This window comes from Ursus americanus, chromosome 16, assembly GCF_024610735.1.
Source record: "Ursus americanus isolate L20-20 chromosome 16, mUrsAme1.1.p, whole genome shotgun sequence".
Classification (NCBI taxonomy): domain Eukaryota; kingdom Metazoa; phylum Chordata; class Mammalia; order Carnivora; family Ursidae; genus Ursus; species Ursus americanus.
In genome coordinates this window covers 30,272,012-30,296,686 of record NC_142142.1, presented here as the reverse complement: position 1 = coordinate 30,296,686, position 24,675 = coordinate 30,272,012, and the positions used below count along the sequence as shown (strand labels likewise).

At 43.9% G+C, this 24,675-nt stretch overlaps 2 protein-coding genes across 2 annotated transcripts in view; both read left to right on the top strand.

Moving 5' to 3' along the window:
* KDM4D (lysine demethylase 4D) overlaps nucleotides 1–4,036 on the top strand; it is a 39,993-nt gene extending 35,957 nt beyond the window's left edge. Inside the window, 2 exon segments of the mRNA XM_087868232.1 lie at nucleotides 1,556–2,773; nucleotides 2,775–4,036. Of these exon segments, the coding sequence (XP_087724358.1) occupies nucleotides 1,883–2,773; nucleotides 2,775–3,419 (1,536 nt within the window). The 5' untranslated portion in view covers nucleotides 1,556–1,882 and the 3' untranslated portion in view covers nucleotides 3,420–4,036.
* Nucleotides 4,037–22,474: 18,438 nt separating this feature from the next.
* LOC123787887 (lysine-specific demethylase 4D-like) lies at nucleotides 22,475–24,432 on the top strand. The gene is given in 2 exon segments (XM_045790838.2): nucleotides 22,475–24,169; nucleotides 24,172–24,432. Coding segments are annotated over 2 exon segments (1,953 nt in total). The 5' UTR covers nucleotides 22,475–22,477.
* The last annotated feature ends 243 nt before the right edge of the window (nucleotides 24,433–24,675 follow it).

Genomic DNA, 24,675 nt, shown 5'->3' with positions numbered 1-24,675 from the left:
CCCCCAGCTTTGTTGCTTTCTATTACCCTGTGTTCCAAGTTGCTGATCTACTCATCTGCCTCCTCTAATCTGCTTTTGATTCCCTCCAGTATATTTTTAAATTTCAGTTATTGCGTTTTTTTATCTCAGATTGGTTCTTTTTTTATATTTTCTCTCTCTCTCTCTTTTTTTTAAAGATTTTATTTATTTGACAAAGAGAGAGAGCCATCGAGAGAGGGAACACAGACAGGGGGAGTGGGAGAGGAAGAAGCAGGCTCCCAATAGAAGAGCCTGATGTGGGGCTCGATCCCAGGACTCTAGGATCATGCCCTGAGCCGAAGGCAGGGCAAACCCTACGGCAAACCGCCAGGGAAAGCCGCCAGGGAAAGGCAGACGCTTAACGACTGAGCCACCCAGGCGCCCCTATGTTTTCTCTCTCTTTGTTGAAGGTCTCACTGAGATCCTCCACTCTCTTCTCAAGTCCTTATGATCACTGCTTGTAATTCTTTATCAGGCATATTGCTTGTCTCCATTTCATTTAGCTCTTTTGCTGTGGTTTTGTCCTCTTCTTTCATTTGGGACATATTCCTCTGTCTCCTCATTTTGTCAAACTCTCTGTCTCTTCCTATGTATTAGGAAAGTCAGCTATGTCTCCTGATCTTGGAAAGTGGTGGCCCTGTGGTGCCCTATAACACAATGCCTCCTGTTCACTAAAGCCAGGCACTTCAGAGGTGTCTACTGTGTGGGCTCTGTGCACCCTACTATTGTGGCTGAGCTGCATCTAAACTCTATTTTTAGATAAACATATGGAAATTTGTGAAAATCATCATAGCTTGATGAATTATCACAATTAGCTCTTCTGATGGCTGTGTAACTAGCACCTAGGTTTAAAACAAGAACACTAACAAGCTCCAGAGGCTCCCTTATACCCCCACTCACAACCTCTTTCCTTCCCAAAGGTAACCACTACTCTGAATTCTAATATAGATTACTTTCCTTCATTTTTATCTTTATAAAGATGGAATCATGGAATAGGTATTCTTTTGAGTCTGGATGATTTTGCTCAGTATAATCATTATAAAATTATTATTTATATATCTGTGTAATTTTTGTTTATCCTCATTGCTGTATTATATTCCATTGTATGAATATACCATAATGTATTTATCCATTCTACTGCTGATGAGTATTTAGGTTGTTTCCAGTATTTGGCTACTAGAAATAGTGTTATTATAAGCATTCTTGGAGGTGGCTTTCAGTGCAGAGCCATGCACATTACCAAGACATGTGGTAACAGTTCAATCATAGCACATGTATGTGTTCAATTTTACACATACAGATGCTCAATTTTAGTATATACTGTCCGAATAGTTTTCCAAGGTGAATGTAATGATTTCCATTAAGAGTATGACCCTTCCCGTTGTTTCACATCCACACCACCTCTTGTTTTGTCAATCTTATAAACTTTTAGCCTTTCTTTGAGTGTGCAATAATATTCCATAGTGGTATTTTATTTGTAACTCTCTAGTATTTTTTGCAACATTAATTTTCAACCTTTTTGTATTCTTCCTTTTAGGCTTTGTCTAAACACTGCCCTGAAGACATAACCTTTAGGAGACCCACCCAAGACTGAGTGAATCTGTAGCCCTCCAGGGAACGGAGCTGGGTACTGACTGAGGAGCGCTACAGGCTCAGCCACCACTCGTTCTAGGTAACGCTTCTCCCTAGAGCATTGTTCCCTGGTGAATCAGCAAGCCTAACAAACGTTATCATTTCATTTGCATAAAGGTCCACTGGTGGTTCCTAGTGACTCAGACACTCAAACCCATTTTTTAAAAAGCATTTTCCAGCATCCTCAACTATCTAGAACATACCTAAAAACTTTGGAGTTTGGTGCTTGTTAATGGAAGCTATGAAGTCTAAGGCCAACTGTGTTCAGAACTCAAGTTGTACCATAATGATATTTCATCCAACCAAAGAAGAGTTTAGTGATTTTGATAAGTATATTGCTTACATGGAATCCCAAGGTGCACACCGAGCAGGTCTCGCCAAGGTGATTCCACCCAGGGGATGGAAAGCCAGACAGACCTATGATGACATCAGTGACATCTTAATAGCAGCTCCCCTCCAGCAGGTGGTGTCCGGGCAGGCAGGCGTCTTCACCCAGTACCACAAAAAGAAGAAAGCCACGACTGTGGGGGAATATCGCCAACTGGCAAACAGCGGAAAGTATCGGACTCCACCACACTCGGATTTTGAGGATTTGGAGCGAAAATACTGGAAAACCCGCCTCTACGATTCTCCGATCTACGGCGCTGACATCAGCGGCTCCTTGTTTGACGAAAACACGAAAGAGTGGAACCTTGGACACCTGGGGACCATTCAGGACCTGCTGGAGCAGGAGTGCGGCGTGGTCATCGAGGGCGTCAACACCCCCTACCTGTACTTTGGCATGTGGAAGACCACGTTCGCCTGGCACACGGAGGACATGGACCTTTACAGCATCAACTACCTGCACTTCGGGGAGCCCAAGACTTGGTACGCGGTGCCGCCAGAGCACGGCCAGCGCCTGGAACGCCTGGCCACGGAGCTCTTCCCGGGCAGCGCCCGCACCTGCGAGGCCTTCCTGCGGCACAAGGTGGCTCTCATCTCGCCCACCGTCCTCAAGGACAACGGGATCCCCTTCAGCCGGATCACGCAGGAGGCTGGCGAGTTCATGGTGACATTTCCCTACGGCTACCACTCTGGCTTCAACCATGGTTTCAACTGCGCGGAAGCCATCAACTTCGCCACCCCCGCGCTGGATCGATTATGGCAAAGTGGCGTCTCAGTGCAGCTGCGGGGAGGCCAGGGTCACCTTTTCCATGGACGCCTTCGTGCGCATCCTGCAGCCCGAACGCTATGAGCTGTGGAAGCGCGGGCAGGACCGGGCGGCTGTGGACCACACGGAGCCCGCGGCGCTGGGCAGCCTGGAGCTGAGCGCCTGGAAGGAAGTGCGTGCCCCCGGGAGAGCCGCTCGGGGCCTGAGGCACCTCCCCCCGCGCCGGGTCCCGCGCGCCCCGCGGCCTGTGGCCACTGGCCAGGGCACCGGCCGCCGCACCCCTCTGTGCCCGACCTCCCAGCGCCCCTTGCCCGCCCAGAGTTCTTCCCCTGATGCCCAGTCCGGGGCTGTGCCCGCCCGCGCCTCCCGGGAGCCTGGCCCCACCCGGCCACCGCCCCCCAATCCCTCTGCCCCAGATCTCCAGCCCCGCACTGGCCGGTGTGGTCCTGGTCGTCGTCCTCGGGAGCAGGGTGCTCGGGGGCCTAGCGTCCAGGCCCGGGCCAAGAGGCGCCTCTCGGTGGGAACGGGGCACACGGGTCAGCCCTGCGAGGCTCAGTCCCTTCCTGTGGATGGAGGCTGGGTGGACCAGCCCGCACCACCGAGCCCTGGGTTCTGGTAAGCAGCTGAGGCTTCTGGGTCTGGCTGTGCCCTTGTCCCCTAAGCCCAGGAGACACCTTTGTAACCCACTGCTCTTGTGTGTGTGGAAGGTCCTCGAGGCTGGCCACATTTATGTCAGAGCTTTGGGCGAACTTGCAGGTCACTGGTCTTGCTTGAGAGTCCTATGATGTTGCCACTGATGCATTGAGTCCACGTTCTTTACCAAGTTCGCCATAGTTTGTTCTTGGAATGCCTGGAATGCCTTTGGACACTGCTGATTCCCATGTTGCCAGCCGAGGTTTCATCCACCGGGCACTCTCTTGTCTCTGCGAGCTGGGTCCTGCCGAGATGGCCAGAGCCTCATCTCGCCCAGACTCCTATTCTCTGGGCCAACTATGAATGCTGCTGGGTTTTGGTTCTCCTTAGTCTCCTTCCCTTGCCTCCTCCCTCCTCCTCCTCCCCCTTTTCTTGAAAAAACTAGAGCCTTTTGACCAAATGGGTCAGTAGAAGCTCAGAAAATAACTTATCATCTTTCTGAGTCTTCGATGTATTCAAAATGTGTTATCGCCAGTATTTGTTCACAAACATATTAAAGATAACCAAAATGTTCAAAACTGACTTTGTTTCTAATAAATATTGTCCATTCAACCAATGGAGAGGTGGAGGTTATTCTTTCCTGTTCTTTTCTTCATAATTATATCAAAACATTTCAAGGAAGACTGATTTTTACTGGCTGGCTGCATCGTGTGGTGTTGATGAAAGAGTTTGGTGGATGGTTCTTGGGTACTAGCTGAGTGGGTAGGTGAGGGGTTTTGGTTTGCAGCCTTACCTTAAGGATGATTGGTGGGAATCCCCTGGCACTTTGCTGGGCAGGAGCACCCGAGTTGCTGGGAGGTGAGCATGTGGAGGACTAATGTGCCATCATCCAAATACCTTCCCCCCACGTCTGCACTGCCTTTTCAATGCTGTATGCATATTTCATGTAGTGAATTCATTGATTCATCTCAGGAAACATGCACACGAATGAACAAGATAATATTACCTGGTGGTCTGTGCTGTGAGAAACTGAAGGGGATGGGATGCTGGAGCAGGATAGACAGGGCTGGCCTGGGTTCCAGTAGTCAAGGGAAGTTGCATTAAGCAGGAGACCTTTTCCAAGACCCAACTGACTAAAGGGAAGGTCCAGAGCTGATTTCCACTTAGAGGAAACAATCAGTGTAATTGACCTAACATGGACCTTACATTTTCTCAGGAAAAGAAAGAAAGCTCTTTGTGTCTGAAGCATAGACAGGAAGAAGGTGAGAGGCAGGGTACAGGCTATGCAGGCCCTCATGGCTCATGTCAAGTATTTGAGTTTTTTCAACTTGAAATGAGAAGGCATTGGAAGTTTGAAACAACCCTTGACATGCTGTGCTTTACATAGTTAAGCAATCAGCTTAGTTGTTCTGTGACAATGCGGGGGCAGGAGAAGGAGTTAGAAGGTCTAAGTAATACCAGTGAGGTTTGATCATTTTGATGTCAGTATTGAAAATGCACAGAAGCAGAAAAACTCAGAATAAATCTTGGAAATTGAAAATGATGGCTTGGCTACAGAAGAAAACATTTCAGAGAACAAACCATGGCTCCCCTCCCTCCAGCTCTCCCCACAGAATTTCAGTGACGCTCTGGAATCCAAAGCCCCAGATAAACCTGAAGGCCAGGGTAATGACAAGGTAGTGCTGGTTTGATGTTCTGATCGAGAAGCAGCAAGAAGCCATGTCTCATTTCCACACCAGGCAGTGAAGCCACTTTGTCTTTCCGAATGTCACAGGAGATGGAAGTATACTCTGCGGAAACCTGGAAAACCAAGGCTGAGAGGCTGAGCTCGGGGAGCCCCGGCACAGTGGAAGATGGGAGGGAGAGGCTTGAGTGGAAAGGAGTTGAACGCAGGTATTGAGAGAGTAGGAGCCCAGGATGGAGGCAGACAGGAGTCCCTGGGAAGGGAGCAGCCTGAGAGCACAACCGGACCTGCCATAGATCTAACTGAGCAAGGAATAAACTTCCATGGAGAAGCCACTGGGGTCTTGAGGGTGTTTTGTCCTTCAGTGCAGATCAATCCTGGGTACAGCCGTGCAGAGAAATATAACAATTCTGAGAAGTCCAAGGTCAAAACCTGACTCATGCCTATTTTCAATTTTAGAAATTGAAATTCTCATCATGTTTTAAGAATATCACAATCTCGATCTTGGGAGTTAAGATGGCGGAGGAGTAGGGGACCCCCTTTTCAGCCGGTCCCCTGAGTCGAGCTGGATAGGTACCAGACCAGCCTAAATAACCACGGAATCAGCCTGAGACGCAGGATGATGCATCTGGATCTCTACAAATGAACATCTCCAGCGCTGAGTATTGAGGTACGAAGAGGGGAGCTGTAAACCGTGCATGGATATCGGAAGATAAACGGAAGGGGGAGGGAGCCGCCGCGTTTGGGCGCCGGGAAGCGGCAGCCACCTGCACGGGGGAGTGGGCGGACTCACAGAGGGCACCCGCGAGAGAGCGGACTGAGACCGGTGAGCCGTGACCGCACGCGCCACCAGGCATCTCCCGGAACACCGGAATCCCGGTGTGCTCAGGGGATCCAGACTGAGACCGGGAACTCCCGGAGCGCGCGCGGGGCGGCTGGCGGCTGGCAGGCCACCTGCACGGGGGAGCGGGCGGACTCGCGGTCGGCACCCGCGAAACAGCAGACTGAGACCCTGAACTGGGTGCGCGCGCCACCAGGCTTCTCACGGAACTCCGGAATCGAGGTGTGCTCACCGGGCATAGACTGAGACCTGGAGACCCGGGAGCCTGCGGGGCGGCCGGTGGCTGGCGGCATTAGAAACACAAAGGACAGAGACGGGGCAGCCGGTGGCTGGCGGCATTAGAAACACAAAGGACAGAGACGGGGCGGCCGGTGGCTGGCGGCATTAGAAACACAAAGGACAGAGACGCACCGGCCTTGGAAGTGAGGGCAGGGACGCTGGGTGTGGGGCGCACATCCCGGGATGCTGCAGGGTTGAGCAGCACCAACAGTAATAGAGTTAAAGTGGCCAGAACATCAGTGGAGAACGGGCCGCAATCCCTCTGTTCTGCGACAATGCAGCCTCTGCTGCTCTGACCCTCAGAAGAGGCATAGCCGGCCGCCAGGGAAAGCCGCCAGAGAACAAAAGCCTGGAAATACCGGCTCAGAGAGTGCCCATCCCCATCCTCCCTCGCAGGGGACACGGAGACTCTAACCAAACAGGGTTGCCTGAGTATCGGCGCGGCAGGCCCCTCCCCCAGAACACAGAAGGCAGGCTGAAAACTCAAGAAGCCCACAACCCAGGCGCCTGGGTGGCGCAGTCATTGAGCTCCTGTCTCCGGCTTAGGGCGTGATCCCAGCGTTCCGGAAAGGAGTCCCTCATCGGGCTCCTCCGCTGGGAGCCTGCTTCTTCCTCTCTCACTCCCCTGCTTCTGTTTCGTTCTTGCTGACTGTATGTCTCCCTCTCTCAGATAAGTAAATAAATAAAATCTTTAAAGAAGAAGCCCACATCTCTAAGATCCCTATAAAACAAGGGGCACGGCCTGGGACCCAGTCAATAATTTTGGGCTCTGGAAACCCCGCAACCTCTCTTCATCAGAATGACAAGAAGGAGAAGCCCCCCCCAGCAAAGAAAAGACAGTGAGTCAGTGGCCTCTGCCACAGAAGTAACGGATATAGATATAACCAAATTATCAGAAATGGAATTCAGAGTAACAATGATCAAGATAATGAGTAGACTTGAAAAAAGTATTCAGGAAAATATTACTGAGAATATAGAATCCCTAAGGGCGGAAATGAGAGCGAATTTGACAGAAATTAAAAATTCTATGAGCCAAATGCAGGCAAAACTAGAGGCTCTGATGGCCAGGGTCACGGAAGCGGAGGAAAGGGTTAGTGAATTGGAGGATGGGTTAATAGAGGAAAAAATAAAAATAGAAGATGGTCTTAAAAAAATCCACGCCCACGAATGTTGGCTACGGGAGATTACTGACTCAACGAAACGATCCAATGTTAGAATCATCGGCATCCCCGAGGGGGTGGAGAAAAACAGAGGTCTAGAAGAGATATTTGAACAAATTGTAGCTGAAAACTTCCCTAATCTAGCAAGGGAAACAAAAATTCGTGTCCAAGAGGCAGAGAGGACCCCTCCCAAGCTCAGCCATGACAGACCTACACCACGTCACGTCATAGTGCATTTCGCAAATATGAGATCCAAGGATACAGTATTGAAAGCGGCCAGGGCAAAGAAATTTCTCACGTACCAAGGCAAAGGCATCAGAATTACGTCAGACCTGTCTACACAGACCTGGAATGAGAGAAAGGGTTGGGGGAGCATTTTTAAAGCTCTTTCAGAGAAAAACATGCAGCCAAGGATCCTTTATCCAGCAAGGCTGTCATTCAGAATTGATGGAGAAATAAAGACATTTCAGAATCGACAGTCACTAGCCAATTTCGTAACCATGAAACCAGCCCTACAGGAGGTATTACGGGGGGTTCTATAAAAGTAAAAAGGCCCCAAGAGTGATACAAAACAGAAAGTCACAGCCAATACAAACAAAGACTTTACTGACAACATGGCAGAATTAAAAGCATATCTCTCAGTACTCAGCCTGAACATTAATGGTTTAAATTCTTGCTTTAAACGCCACAGGGTTGCAGATTGGATAAAAAGACATGACCCATCCATTTGCTGTCTACAAGAGACTCATTTCGAACCCAAAGATGCATTCAGACTGAGAGTAAGGGGATGGAGTACCATCTTTCACGCAAATGGACCTCAAAAGAAAGCTGGGGTAGCAATTCTCATATCAGATAAATTGGATTTTAAACTACAGACTATAGTTAGAGATGCAGAAGGGCACTATATTATTCTTAAAGGAAGTATTCAACAAGTGGATATGACAATTATAAATATATATGCCCCCAACAGGGGAGCAGCAAGATACACAAGCCAACTCTTAACCAGAATAAAGAGACATATAGATAAAAATACATTAATAGTAGGGGACCTCAACACTCCACTCTCAGAAATAGACAGAACACCCTGGCAAAAACTAAGCAAAGAATCAAAGGCTTTGAATGCCATACTCGACGAGTTGGACCTCTTAGATATATATAGAACACTACACCCCAGAACCAAAGAATACTCATTCTATTCTAATGCCCATGGAACATTTTCAAGAATAGACCATGTTCTGGGACACAAAACAGGTCTCAGCCGATACCAAAAGATTGAAATTATCCCCTGCATATTCTCAGACCACAACGCTCTGAAATTGGAACTCAACCACAAGGAAAAATTTGGAAGAAACTCAAACACTTGGAGACTAAGAACCATCCTGCTCAGGAATGACTCGATAAACCAGGAAATCAAAAATCAAATTAAACAATTTATGGAGACCAATGAGAATGAAAATACAACAGTCCAAAACCTATGGGATACTGCAAAGGCAGTCCTAAGGGGGAAATACATAGCCATCCAAGCCTCACTCAAAAGAATAGAAAAATCTAAAATGCAGTTTTTATATTCTCACCTCAAGAAGCTGGAACAGCAACAGAGGGACAGGCCTAATCCACGCACAAGGAAGCAGTTGACCAAAATTAAAGCTGAAATCAATCAAGCAGAAACCAGAAGTACAGTAGAGCAGATCAACAGGACTAGAAGCTGGTTCTTTGAAAGAATCAATAAAATTGACAGACCACTAGCAAGACTTATCCAAAAGAAAAGAGAAAGGACAGAGATTATTAAAATTATGAATGAAAAAGGAGAGGTCACGACGAACACCATTGAAATTGGAAGGATTATTAGAAATTTTTATCAACAGCTATATGCCAATAAACTAAGCAATCTGGAAGAGATGGAATCCTTCCTGGAAACCTATAAACTACCAAGATTGAAAAAGGAAGAAATTGATTTCTTAAACAGGCCAATTAATTATGAAGAAATTGAGTCAGTGATAAACAACCTTCCAAATAACAAAACTCCAGGCCCGGACGGTTTTCCTGGGGAATTCTACCAAACATTCAAAGAAGAAATAATACCTATTCTCCTAAAGCTATTTCAAAAAATAGAAACAGAAGGAAAGCTACCAAACTCATTCTATGAGGCCAATATTACCTTGATCCCCAAAGCAGGCAAAGACCCCCTCAAAAAGGAGAATTACAGACCGATTTCCCTAATGAATATGGACGCCAAAATCCTCAACAAGATACTTGCTAATAGAATCCAACAGTTCATTAAAAGGATTATCCACCACGATCAAGTGGGATTCATACCTGGGATGCAAGCGTGGTTCAATATTCGCAAATCAATCAGCGTGATACATCATATCAACAAGAAAAGACTCAAGAACCATATGATCCTCTCAATCGATGCCGAAAAAGCATTTGACAAAATACAGCATCCTTTCCTGATTAAAACCCTTCAGAGTGTAGGAATAGAAGGTACATTTCTCAATCTCATAAAAGCCATCTATGAAAAGCCTACTGCAAATATTATTCTCAATGGGGAAAAGCTGGAAGCCTTTCCCTTAAGATCAGGAACACGACAAGGATGCCCACTCTCGCCACTATTATTCAACATAGTACTAGAAGTCCTTGCAACAGCAATCAGACAACAAAAAGGGATCAAAGGTATTCAAATCGGCAAAGAAGAAGTCAAAATGTCTCTCTTCGCAGAGGACATGATACTTTATATGGAAAACCCAAAAGAAGCCACTCCCAAACTATTAGAAGTTATAGAGCAATTCAGTAACGTGGAGGGATACAAAATCAATGCTCAGAAATCAGTTGCATTTCTGTACACGAATAACGAGAACGAAGAAAGAGAAATCAGGGAATCCATCCCATTTACAATAGCACCAAAAACCATACGTTACCTTGGAATTAACTTAACCAGAGACGTAAAGGACCTTTATTCTAGAAACTATAAATCACTCTTAAAAGACATTGAGGAAGACATAAAAAGATGGAAAGATATTCCATGCTCATGGATCGGAAGAATTAACATAGTTAAAATGTCCATGCTACCCAGAGCAATCTACACTTTCAATGCTATCCCGATCAAAATACCGAGAACGTTTTTCAAAGAACTGGAACAAATAGTCCTTAAATTTGTATGGAACCAGAAAAGACCCCGAATCTCCAAGGAACTGTTGAAAAGGAAAAACAAAGCTGGGGGCATCACAATGCCGGATTTCGAGCTGTACTACAAAGCTGTGATCACAAAGACAGCATGGTACTGGCACAAAAACAGACACATAGACCAATGGAACAGAATAGAGAGCCCAGAAATGGACCCTCAGCTCTTTGGGGAACTAATATTTGATAAAGCAGGAAAAAACATCCGGTGGGAAAAAGACAGTCTCTTCAATAAATGGTGCTGGGAAAATTGGACAGCTACATGCAAAAGAATGAAACTTGACCACTATCTCACACCATACACAAAAATAAACTCCAAATGGATGAAAGACCTCGATGTGAGACAGGAATCCATCAAAATCCTAGAGGAGAACATAGGCAGCAACCTCTACGACATCGGCCAAAGCAACCTTTTTCATGACACATCCCCAAAGGCAAGAGAAACAAAAGATAAAATGAATTTATGGGACTTCATCAAGATTAAAAGTTTCTGCACATCCAAGGAAACAGTCAGAAAAACTAAGAGGCAGCCCACGGAATGGGAGAATATATTTGCAAATGACACTACAGATAAAGGACTGGTATCCAAGATCTACAAAGAACTTCTCAAACTCAATACACGAGAAACAAATAAACAAATCAAAAAATGGGCAGAAGATATGAACAGACACTTTTCCAATGATGACATACAAATGGCTAACAGACACATGAAAAAATGTTCAAAATCATTAGCCATCAAGGAAATTCAAATCAAAACCACACTGAGATACCACCTTACGCCAGTTAGAATGGCAAAAATAGACAAGGCAAGAAACAACAATTGTTGGAGAGGATGTGGAGAAAGGGGATCCCTCCTACATTGTTGGTGGGAATGCAAGTTGGTACAGCCACTCTGGAAAACCGTGTGGAGGTCCCTTAAAAAGTTAAAAATTGAGCTACCCTATGATCCAGCCATTGCACTACTGGGTGTTTACCCCAAAGATACAGACGTAGTGAAGAGAAGGGCCATATGCACCCCAATGTTCATAGCAGCAATGTCCACAATAGCTAAATCGTGGAAGGAGCCGAGATGCCCTGCAACAGATGACTGGAGTAAGAAGTTGTGGTCCATATATACAATGGAATATTACTCAGCAATCAGAAAGAATGAGTTCTCAACATTTGCTACAACATGGACGGCACTGGAGGAGATAATGCTTAGTGAAATAAGTCAAGCAGAGAAAGACAACTATCATATGATTTCTCTCATCTATGGAACATAAGAACTAGAATGATCAGTAGGGGAAGAAAGGGATAAAGAAAGGGGGGGTAATCAGAAGGGGGAATGAAACATGAGAGACTATGGACTATGAGAAACAAACTGAGGGCTACAGAGGGGAGGGGGGTGGGGGAATGGGATAGGCCGGTGATGGGTAGTAAGGAGGGCACATATTGCATGGTGCACTGGGTGTGATACACAACTAATGAATCATCGAGCCTTACATCGAAAACCGGGGATGTACTGTATGGTGACTAACATAATATAATAAAAAATCATTATTAAAATAAAAAAAAAAAGAATATCACAATCTCATCCTGACAGATAGATGCCCTGGGAAGCTTAGCATTTAAAAAAAAAAAAGGGCGGGGGTAATTAAAGGGGAAGAAACAAAAGTAATTTTCATAAAATATTGTTCCCATTGCACTCCTATGTTCTCACTCAGTCATTTTCATATATTTGTTTTTATTTCTCTGGCTCAATAAGGACAAGCAATGTTAAATAACATAGTTTAGCTGTATTGGTACACTGTTTTTTTTTTTTTAATTTTTTTTTATTTTTTAAAGATTTTATTTGACAGAGATAGAGACAGCCAGTGAGAGAGGGAACACAAGCAGGGGGAGTGGGAGAGGGAGAAGCAGGCTCATAGCAGAGGAGCCTGATGTGGGGCTTGATCTCATAACGCCGGGATCACGCCCTGAGCCGAAGGCAGACGCTTAACCGCTGTGCCACCCGGGCACCCCAGTTTTCTGAACTAGTATTCTTGGAAGGACTGGGAGCTGGGGTGGTATTGAAGGGACTTCTTCAAGCAATTTTATTCAAAATCCTATTTTCTTATCAACACACTCAATTTGGACACTCAGTTTGGACCACCGTTCTCAGTAAAAGACATCCATTTCCAACTGTTTCTCCATATCCAATAAGTTTTTCCTATACTAAAACTTGGAAAAGCCAGGGGCATTCATCATAACAATTGTATTAAAGGCCAGGATAATGCCACCTTTGTTCTCACACCATGATCTCTCCTAGGCTTATCTTCGCTTTGAGAAATAACAATCACGAGTTCAATGTATATTCAAGTTTATGGACAAAAGCACATGCAGCCAATGGTAATATGGCACATGTGGTTGTATCAATTTATCCCATTAGCTTTTTAAAAAGTCAATGTGACATTTACAAGCTTTAAGGACATTGAAATATGTAGATCTTAGGCCAAAAAAGTAAACTAGATCTGGTGTAAATTGTTATTTTATTCATTCCCCTGCCGATGGACAACAAGATTATTTCCAAATATTTGTTAATTCAAACAATACTTTACTGAACAGCTTTGTACAAAGAAATAGAATTACTGGATTGTATTTATGTTCATTTTCAACTTTCTTAGAACAGTCAGATTGGCCTCCCAATTTATATCTCAACTGGCAGTGTGGGAGAGTTCTGATTTCCCCATATCTTGGCCCATTTAAAAAATCATCACATGCTTTTATTATTCCTAATATAAATGAGTAAAGACTAGTATCTCATTGTATTTGCCTCATTGCTTGTGATCCTGCACATCTTTTCATATTTATTGGCCATTTGGATTTATTTATTTTTTTGTATATTATCTATTCTCAGGCTTTGCCTACTTTTGGGGGTTGACTTTTTTTTAAATTGATCTGTAGAAGTTTTGTGATATTCAGGATACTAACTCATTGTCTTTTTTGTATGATGAAAAACTTCTGTAGACTGATTTCAATTTTTTATGCCATTGAATTAGGGTTCTGAAGAGAAACAGAACCAATAGGATACATATATATATATATAAACCTCACCTGAGAAACACACACACACACACACACACACACACACACACACACACACACATGGAGTTTTATTACAGGAATTGATTCATGTGGTTACAGAGGCCAAGAAATCCTGTGATATGCTAGATTGATGTTCTGCAAGTTGGAGAACCAGAAATATGGTGGTGTGATTCAGTGGCAGTCCAAAGGCCCGAGAATCTGCAAGTTAATGATTTAAGTCTGAATCTGGATCCTGTCAACCTTAAAAATAAAAATCAGTTATTTTATCAACAAAAGATGGATTTATTTGGAAATAAAAGAGCACACCGTCTGGGACAAACAAGCCGGGGCAAAACCATACGCAAGTCTGGGGAACAAAGGAGAGACATGCTTTTTTAAGGAGAAAGGGTAAGTTGGGAAAGTTGCTATAAACTAAAAGTTCACTGGAATAAACTAGAAATTTCAAGTGTGGTGGCTTTTCATTGGCTGAGCTTTTGCCTGAGATGAGGAAAGTGTCTCTTCCTCCAGCTAGAATTGTAGTCATACCTACCTGCAAGATGGACTGTAAGGTCAAGTCTGTCTCTTCCTGCTGGGTCTGCAATTGGCCACGAGTGGTACGGCATGACAGCACCCCCCTGCCAAAACGTCCTGACTCCATTTTAGTGCGGTTTCCCATTGCTAATTTTCATGGTCCAAAAGCCTGGGAACTAGAAAGACCTATGTCTGATGTCCCAGGGCAGGCAAAGATGATGTGTCACTTCCAGCGGAGAGATTGAATTTACGTTTTCTCTACTCTTTTGTTCTATTCTGGCTCCTGATGGCTTGGATCATTCCACCTGTATTGGTGAAGGTGATCTGTACTCAGTTTACTGATGCGAATGCTAATCTCTTCCTGAGACACACATGCAGACACACCCAGAAATAATTTCTTTACCATCTATCTGGGCATCTCTTAGCTCAATCAAGCCAACATATAAAAATTAACCATCAGAGTCATGACATTGGAGTCAGTTAAATACCCCAGATACTTCTATCATGGTGCTTTCGGTACCTTAAGACATTTTTTCCACGCTGAATGTCAAAAAGACATTCTTCAATTTTTTCTCTGTTAAAGCTCTGTTTTGAATCTTCAGTCTGCAATCCACCTCAACTTTATGTAAGTGGTGTGAGGTAGAGCTCTATTTTTTTTCTCTCAAAAATAGTACATTTCCCCCCACCAGTTTGGTGTGCCACCTCCATTGCATTTAGATTCCCACTTACACAGCATCTGTGTCTGGCCTCTCTATCTTGTACGTAGATGTATTTGTTCATTGCAACTCCGTTACCACAGTCTGTTAATGGAGAAGTCACCCTTTTTTGTCCTCCTTTTAAGGAATAATCTTGGAGATTCTTGTTTGACTATCTGACTCTACCACTTACTAGATCTGTCACTTTGAGCAAGTTGCTTAATGTCACCATGACTCAGTTTCCTCACCTGAGAAACCTGAGGATTAATTGGAGGATTTCCCTGATCAAGTCATTATGAAGATTCAATGAATCAGGACTTCTGTTCATCAAAAGATATGGAAAAGAGGGGCACCTGGGTGACCCATTTGGTTAAGTGTCTGACTCTTGATTTCGGCTCAGGTCACGATCTCAGGGTTGTGAGATGGGTTTCCATTCTGGGCGTGAAGCCTGCTTAAGATTCACTCTCTCTCTCTCTCACCTTCTGCCCCCTCCCCCAGCACTCGCTTTCTCTTTAAAAAGAGAAAATATGAAAAAGAGAGTGAAAAGACAAATCAAGGAGAGGAAACAGATATTGTATTACTCATATCCAAGAAAGAGCAAATATCCAGAATATATAAAGAACTGCTACAAAGAAAGATGGACAGCACAGCAGAAAAATGGACAAAATACTTGATTAAGCACTTAATGAAGGAGCAAATCCTAGTGGCCAAGAATCATATGAAAAAAATCGCTCACCCTCCTTAGTAGTCAGGGAAATGCAAATCGTAATGGGATACTCCTACACAACATCTGATTAGCTCAAACTGAAAAGACTGACAAATCCTCAAAGGTTTGCAAGAGTGAAGAACAACCAGGACCCTCACATGCAGCTGGTGAACGTGCACATTGGTAAAAACAAATAAAAAACCAATTTGGCAAGTTAAAGCGTGAATTCTCATTCTACGACCAAGAAATCCATCTTTAGGTATGAATGCATGTGTGTGCTCCAAACGGACGTGTTGGAGAATTTTCAGAGCAACGCTGTTTGTAAGGGAGGCAACCCATAGGCCCATCCACAGCATAAATGTGGTGAATACAGGACAGCCTTGAAACCGAACAAAGTCCAGCTACATGCAGCAACATAAAAATGACCAAAAAAAAAAAATAATACACAGAAGAATATATGAAGGTGCTTAAAGTAGGATTCTATTGATATGTTTATATAAAGTTTTCAAAAATGGACACAATTTTAATTTTATATTGTTTACCAAAATCAATATGCCTGTCGTTAGGATAGGATTAGTCTAGAAGGCAGTGGGGGCTGTAATCCCAGATGGGAAGCACAAACCCGGTTCCCGGGTGACTGGTGATGTTCTCTTCTCTTGACCTGGGTGGTAGTTCCATTTTTGTTTACTCTATAGTTGTTTGTTAAACAGTACATATATGCTTTATAAATTTCTGTAAGCACTCTATATTTCATAATTTAAAATGTTTTAAAAAACCTGCTTTCTGCTCTAAAAAAATTAAGTCATGTAGTGGTTTGTAAAATCATTTGATTCATACTATTTTGTAGACTTTAAAAAATCTAGATTATATTTCTAATATTTTTCATTCTAATATCATTTATGGATGGTTTCTTTTGTTTATTATTTATTTTTTTACATTTAGTAATACTTCATTTTTTAGAACAGTTTTATTTAAGATTTTTATTTGTTTATTTATTTGAGACAGAGAGAGTGAGAGAGAGCGAGCATGAGTCGGGGGTGGGGGGAGGGGTGCAGAGCGAGAGGGAAAAGCAGGCTCCCAGTTGAGCAAGGAGCCCAACGTGGGGCTCCATCCCAGGACCCCAAAATCATGACCTGAGCCAAGGGCAGATGCTTAACTGATTGAGCCACCCAGGCGCCCCTTAATCACCTCTAATTTTGTATATGTTCATTTTCTCTTCTGCTTATTTATCATGCTACCATTATTTTGATTTTTCCTTTTCTTTCACATAATACTGTTTTGTTTTGTTTTTTACTAACTGATTGAGTTGAACATAAAAATCAGTAGATTTTTATATGGATATTATTGTAGATATTATGTGGATATCAATTTGCAAGTAAATATAGTTGTGTGCAGTTTTTCATTGTTGACTTGCAATTTATTTCATTGTGGTCAAGACGTGTTGATTCTATGGAATTTTCATTGCTATTTATTTTGTGGTCTTATATCAGTAAATTTTTATAAATATTTTATACGTATTGAAAAGCATATTCCATATAATTCTCTGTCTTTGCATTCTATGTCTCATGTCTCATGCTGCTTTGTGGTTAGGTACATAAAGTGTATCACTGTAATATTTTCCTAGTGGGTTTTTCTCTTCAATAACTATAAAATGTCTTTCTTTTACCCTATAAATGTATTTGATGTTAATTACTATCTCTTGTTTAATATTTGTCTGTTTCGACTTTCCCACTCCTTTATTTTCAACCTCTTAGATTGCTTGGTTTAAAGAATAAAAGAGTTTGGAGGAAGTAGGATAAGTACCCAAGACCCTAGCCCCATGATTACATTAGACGGGCACTGATTAAATCAAATAGGCTACTGCCCAGGTATAAAACCAAAGCCATCAGGACTCGTGGCTACACATGGAGGCTAGCTAGCCAGAGGACGCTGCCTCTCTGGGTCCTGGAGTACCTTCAATTGGAATCAGGATTTCGTTGGTGGAAAGTAGGTCACTTTCTGTTGTTTGTGCTTTTGAGCAAAAGAGTTATTTTTCTGTTACAAGTTTAAGAAAGTAACTGTAGTTTTATATATATATATATTTACAATTGAGAAATATGCATGGGGATTATCATTTCCTTGAGTTAAAACAGTTTTCTTATTTTTAAACTTGTTTTCAGACTTGTGGAGTTAATTTTTTCTTAGTATCTTCTTGGTAAAAATCACAGATTTTCAGGAAAAAAAAACCTGCATTTAGCAGGCTGGTATTCAACAGAATTAAGAGGGTTTTCTAGAACCGGCAAAGGAGTGAACCAATTGAAAGGGAACTGGAGGGGCCCCTGGGTGGCTCACTTGGTGCCCCATGTCGGGCTCCCTGCTCAGTGGGGACTCTGCTTCTACCTCTCGCTCTCCCTCTGTGCTTTCTCTCTCCCTCCCCCCCCCAAATAAATAAATAAGATCTTTTTTTTTTTTAAGTCAGGGAATTGTAAAATAGATTGGACTAAATTAGAGACCTTGACTGGCTATGGGGGTAGAGAACTGGGATGGCGCTGATTGAGTTAGAACTGGGGAGGGACAATGTAGCTGGAGCTTGAGTAAAGCAAGCTTCATTTAGAGGCTGAATCCTTCAAGGGACCGTTTTCCAGGTCCTCAGTATCCCCATTTGGAATCAAGATCTTAAGCTAGTATAAAGCTAGCATTTGTTTTGCTTTTGCTTTTGTTTTTCCTTGAAAGCATAGAACGGATGAAATGATGAAATTTTATATCAGACAACAACTTTTTCCTGGTAAAATTATTCTTTATTTACGCAAAGTACAACTATTATGTGCTTATCATTTTTAGATTTCTTCATTAGGATCTTGTATTTCTGTTGCTAAAAGGGATTGAAACCTTTTTGCTATCCCACGTTATAATAGTCCCTCTAAACCACAGTGTTGCTTTCCTCCACTTCAGACACTTGGGGTCAACCAAGGTCAGAAGCAGAGGGTCCTCCTTCTGATGTTTGCTCAGAAAGTCATAGTAGCCCAATGCTACATTCCAGTGCCTCGTCACTCACCTCACTTCACTCGTCACGTAGGCATTTTATCGTCTCACATCATAAGAAAGATGAGTACAAACACTTATTGGAAGAGAGGAAGAGATAACATTGACGCAACTTGTATTTCTGTGTGTTGTTATAATTGTTCTATTTTATGATTGCTGCTATTAATCTCTTACCGTGCCTAATTTATACATTAAACTTTAGCACAGATACATATGTGTAGGAAAAAAGCAGTACAGATAGGGTTCGCTACTATCCTTGGTTTCAGGCATCCCGTGAAGGTCTTGGAATGTATCTCCCACAAGGGGAGATGACTGTCCTATTGATTATTAACTGGTGTACAGAATGCTCTAGATTTCTGGATGCTAATCTGTGTCTAGAAACTTTGTTAAACCCTATTATTTCTAATAATTTATCTTTTGATGCAACATGATTAGGTTTTAATTAGATCGCTTCAAGTGTTTACCCATTAAGGCTAATACGTGTGTACCATAAGTGCACAATTAATGTGCACATTTATGTTCTGTATTTTTGGCCTGCTTGTAGTTTACATAACACTTTTTTTTTCTATTATGGGACTTCTTTCCTCTTTTTTAAAAAACATGTATTAAAATAATGAAATAGATGTTGAGTTATTTCAAATATTTTTCTGCATGACATATGATGATGACTTTTTCATTTTATTTGTTATGGTATTCAGTAACACTGCTAGAGGTTTTTTAATTTTTTTTTTTTACTTTTTAAAAGATTTTGTTTATTTATTTGAGCGAGAGAGCACAAGTGGGGGAGGGAGAGGGGTAAACAGACTCTGCAGCTGAGCGCAAAGCCTGATGCAGGGCTTGATCCCAGGACCCTGAGATCACGACCTGAGCCGAAATCAAGAGTCTGTTGCTTAACCGACTGAGCCACCCAGGTGCCACAACACTGACAGTTTTTAAACCATCCTTGCAATAATTTATCACGATGTGTTATTCTTTTAATGACCTGTTGTGGTAAAAATTTGATAACATTTTATTTAGGGTTTTTGCAACTTTTCCCCTAGATATCATTGACCCCATAGAGTGTTTATCCAGTGTTGGCCCTTCTGGGTTTAGTTTCAAGGTTATGCTTGTAGCCTCAGAAAACAAAGTGATGGGCTCCTGGGTGGCTCAGTCAGTGAAGTGTCTGGCTTTGGCTCCGGTCATGATCCTGGGGTCCTGTGATCAAGTCCCACATGGGGCTCCCTGCTCATCAGGGAGTCTGCTTCTCCCTCTGCCACTCTCCCTGCTTGTGCTTTCTTTCTCTCTGTCTGTCAAATAAATAAGTGAAAAAATCTTTAAAAAAGAAAAGAAAAGAAACTGAATATCATACCCTAGAAATGTTTGTATAAAGTAAGAGCTAGAATCCACTTATAAAATGACATTTTAGGTTTTTATGGGTCATACTTACAGTTGTTATATTTCTATTATGTTTATTAGTATATATAAGTATTCTTCTTTTTTTCTTGGATCCCTTTGGGATATTTGCCCTTCGGAGAAAATTGTCTGTTTTAGTTTTCAAAATTAGTAGCACCAGATTTTTTGTAAAGTTCAATTGTAACTTTTTTAAAAATTCTCTGCTAGATTTTTAGCTATACCTTCTATTTTATCATAATGTGGTCTGTTTGTGCTTTTCATGCTTATGTCTTTTCACTTTATCTTTTTTTAAGATTTTATTTCTTCATTTTTTGACAAAGAGAGTGAGCATGGGGTGGGGAGGGGGAGAAGGGGAGGCAGAGAGAATCTCAATCAGACTCTGTGCTGAGTGGGTTGCTGGAGGCAGGGCTCGATCTCAGGACCCTGAGATCATGGCCTGAGCTGAAACCAAGAGTCTGACTCTTAACCTATTGCACCACTCAGGTGCCCCTGTCTTTTCACTTCTAATGGTCTTTTATAAGAATCGGGTTTTGGTTTTGGTAATCATTTCTGTTGGGTGTTATGCTCCCTTTTCAATTGTTTTAGTTGATATCTTTGTTTTCTTTTCCTTAATTTACCTTTGAGGTTAATTCACCCAGTTTCTTGAGTTGAGTGCTTTACTCATTTACTTACAAACTTGCTTAATTTTTCTCTTAGTTTAGTTAGATGTTTCTCTTTTTCTGTCTTATGATTTGCCCTAAAATTCTTTTTTTTTTAAATTTCAACTTTACTGAGGTATCACTGACATTAGAGAATTGTAAAATACTGAAAGCGAGCTTCATGGCGATCTCCTGGATGTACACATTGCAAAATGATTCCCCCATCTAGATAATTAATACAACAATCACCTCACATATTTCCTTTTTTAGTTTTGTATTTCAGGGAGAACACTTAAGTTCTACTCTCAGAAAGTTTCAATTATACAGCACAGTTTTATCAAGGATAGTCACCATGTTTTATATTAGATCCTCAGAACTTATTCATCTTATAGCTGATATTTTGTAGCCTTTTACCAACCTCTCCCTATCGCCCCCAGCCCCAAGCCTCTCCCAACCACTTTCTCCACTCTATTTCTGTAAGTTTCAACTTAAAAAAATATTTTAAGATTCCATATATAAGTGATACCATGGGGTATTTGTCTTTCTCTATCTGGCTTACCTCACTCAGCATAATGCTCAAGGTCTATGTTGTCCCAAATGGTAGGATCTCCATCTTTCTTATGAGTGAATGGTATTTCCTTGAGTGTATGTATATGTGTGTGTGTGTGTGTGTATCTTTTTTAATAGAGAAGTTGAGAATTATCTTTTTATTGAAATTTAATTAACATTCAGTGTTATATTGGTTTCAGGTGTACAATGTAGTGACTCAACAATTGTATACATTACTCAGTGCTCATCATGATGAGTGTGCTCTTAATCCCCTTCACCTGTTTCACCCATCCCCCACCCACCTGCCCTCTGGTAACCAACCCTCAGTTTGTTCTCTGTATTTAAGAGTCTGTTTTTTTGTTTGTTTCTTGTTTGTTTGTTCTTTTGTTTTGTTTCTTAAATTTCACATATGAGTGAAATTATATGGTCTTTGTCTGACTTATTTCACTCACCATTATACTCTCTAGGTCCATTCATGTTGTTGCAAATGGCAAGATCTCATTCCCTTTTACGGCTGAATAATATTCTATTGTATATATACCACTTCTTTATCCATTCATCTATGGGTGGACACTTGGGTTGCTTCCATATCTTGGCTATTGCAAATAATGTTGCAATAAACATGGGGGGTACAGATACCTCTTTGATATTCCGTTTTCATGTCCTTTGGGTATATACTGGGAAGTGGGGTTGCTAGATCCATATGTTAGCTCTATTTAATTTTTTGAGGAGCCTCCATACTGTTTTCCATAGGGGCTACACCAATTTCCATTCTTGCCGACAGAGCAATTTTTGCACTGCCTTTCCAATTTTGAAATGAATATTGCTAGACCAATTTTCTTCAACTTGTTGCTAAATTAGTGTTTCTTTTGTCATCTATATTTTTTCAAATATTCTGTATTCTTTTCTTTAGATTTAGCCTTTAAACTTTCTCGAACAGACTTCCTGCTACAGTGGGTGAGGAGCCAGCTGTGAATCAGGAGAGGCCTCAGAGACGCAGCTCCAACTGAGGAACCACACAGAATTGCAGGCCAAGCTAGGGCTTGACGCAGAGTGCCCGCTCCCCTGGGGAACACTCTAGTTCCTTTGGACGCAAAATGCTGACCAGAGTGGCGTACTCCTGGTGAACTGGTGAGCCTGGAAGAAATATCTCTTCATTTGTTTAAAAAAGTTCATGCCTGAATTACTGCTTCATAGGTATACTACAGCTTTTTTCTTCTTTTTCTTTTTTTTAAGAAAGAATAGAGAAGCTATTAATCCCCTACTCACTTAGGTATCTAAGACGGACCTAAAACCCCGGAGCTGGCTGTTTATTATATTGCAGCCATGAAGTCTAAGCACTATGGTCCCCAGAACCCAAGTTACACGGTCATGACCTTCCACCCAACCACAGAAGAATTTAAAGATTTCAACAGATATATTACTTACATGGAATCCCAAGGTGCACACCGAGCAGGTCTCGCCAAGGTGATTCCACCCAGGGGATGGAAAGCCAGACAGACCTATGATGACATCAGTGACATCTTAATAGCAGCTCCCCTCCAGCAGGTGGTGTCCGGGCAGGCAGGCGTCTTCACCCAGTACCACAAAAAGAAGAAAGCCACGACTGTGGGGGAATATCGCCAACTGGCAAACAGCGGAAAGTATCGGACTCCACCACACTCGGATTTTGAGGATTTGGAGCGAAAATACTGGAAAACCCGCCTCTACGATTCTCCGATCTACGGCGCTGACATCAGCGGCTCCTTGTTTGACGAAAACACGAAAGAGTGGAACCTTGGACACCTGGGGACCATTCAGGACCTGCTGGAGCAGGAGTGCGGCGTGGTCATCGAGGGCGTCAACACCCCCTACCTGTACTTTGGCATGTGGAAGACCACGTTCGCCTGGCACACGGAGGACATGGACCTTTACAGCATCAACTACCTGCACTTCGGGGAGCCCAAGACTTGGTACGCGGTGCCGCCAGAGCACGGCCAGCGCCTGGAACGCCTGGCCACGGAGCTCTTCCCGGGCAGCGCCCGCACCTGCGAGGCCTTCCTGCGGCACAAGGTGGCTCTCATCTCGCCCACCGTCCTCAAGGACAACGGGATCCCCTTCAGCCGGATCACGCAGGAGGCTGGCGAGTTCATGGTGACATTTCCCTACGGCTACCACTCTGGCTTCAACCATGGTTTCAACTGCGCGGAAGCCATCAACTTCGCCACCCCGCGCTGGATCGATTATGGCAAAGTGGCGTCTCAGTGCAGCTGCGGGGAGGCCAGGGTCACCTTTTCCATGGACGCCTTCGTGCGCATCCTGCAGCCCGAACGCTATGAGCTGTGGAAGCGCGGGCAGGACCGGGCGGCTGTGGACCACACGGAGCCCGCGGCGCTGGGCAGCCTGGAGCTGAGCGCCTGGAGGGAGGTGCGTGCCCCCGGGAGAGCCGCTCGGGGCCTGAGGCACCTCCCCCCGCGCCGGGTCCCGCGCGCCCCGCGGCCTGTGGCCACTGGCCAGGGCACCGGCCGCCGCACCCCTCTGTGCCCGGCCTCACAGCGCCCCTTGCCCGCCCAGAGTTCTTCCCCTGATGCCCAGTCCGGGGCTGTGCCCGCCCGCGCCTCCCGGGAGCCTGGCCCCACCCGGCCACCGCCCCCCAATCCCTCTGCCCCAGATCTCCAGCCCCGCACTGGCCGGTGTGGTCCTGGTCGTCGTCCTCGGGAGCAGGGTGCTCGGGGGCTTAGCGTCCAGGCCCGGGCCAAGAGGCGCCTCTCGGTGGGAACAGGGCACACGGGTCAGCCCTGCGAGGCTCAGTCCCTTCCTGTGGATGGAGGCTGGGTGGACCAGCCCGCACCACCGAGCCCTGGGTTCCGGTAAGCAGCTGAGGCTTCTGGGTGCTGCTATGCCCCTGATCTTCAACCCTTAGGTCCCCCATTGGATCCTGATAATCCGACGCACCCTGGCCCGTGCCTGCTATCCCTGGACAGTATCACAGTGTCCTTCTTTGACAGTGTTCCTCCTAATGTCAATGGCACTCGGAGAAGATTCCCCAGCACGCTGATGGGGACTGCAGGGCCCCTGTGGCCCTCTCTGAGGTTGTAATGATGGACCACACTTATGCCTCTATCAATCCAATCCCAGCTCCAGTTGCCAGCATCTTTTGCACCCCTGATTCTGAGCCTCTCGGATTAAAGCCAGAGGAAGTTGTCCTTTTTGAGTCGTGGGATGTGTTCAGCCCTGATGGAAGATCTTCAGTCTTTGAGCTCATGACTTTTGAAGATTTTGCCCCATACGGCTGTATGTGACCCTCAACCCCAGGAAGCACAGAAGCTCCCAGATCAACCACAACTCCGGGCTGGGCCTGTCCCAACAGAGGTACTTTGTCTTCTAGAAAAGACACGTTACCAAAATGCCAGAGACTTTCTCCTGCTAGGGCAACCAGGATTCCCAGCGAGTGGCTCCCAGCAGCTGCCCATAGAATGTTGTGGTACCTCTCAGGGAATCTCAGCCCTGAATACCCCCAATACTGAAAGGGCTGTGGTCTCTGC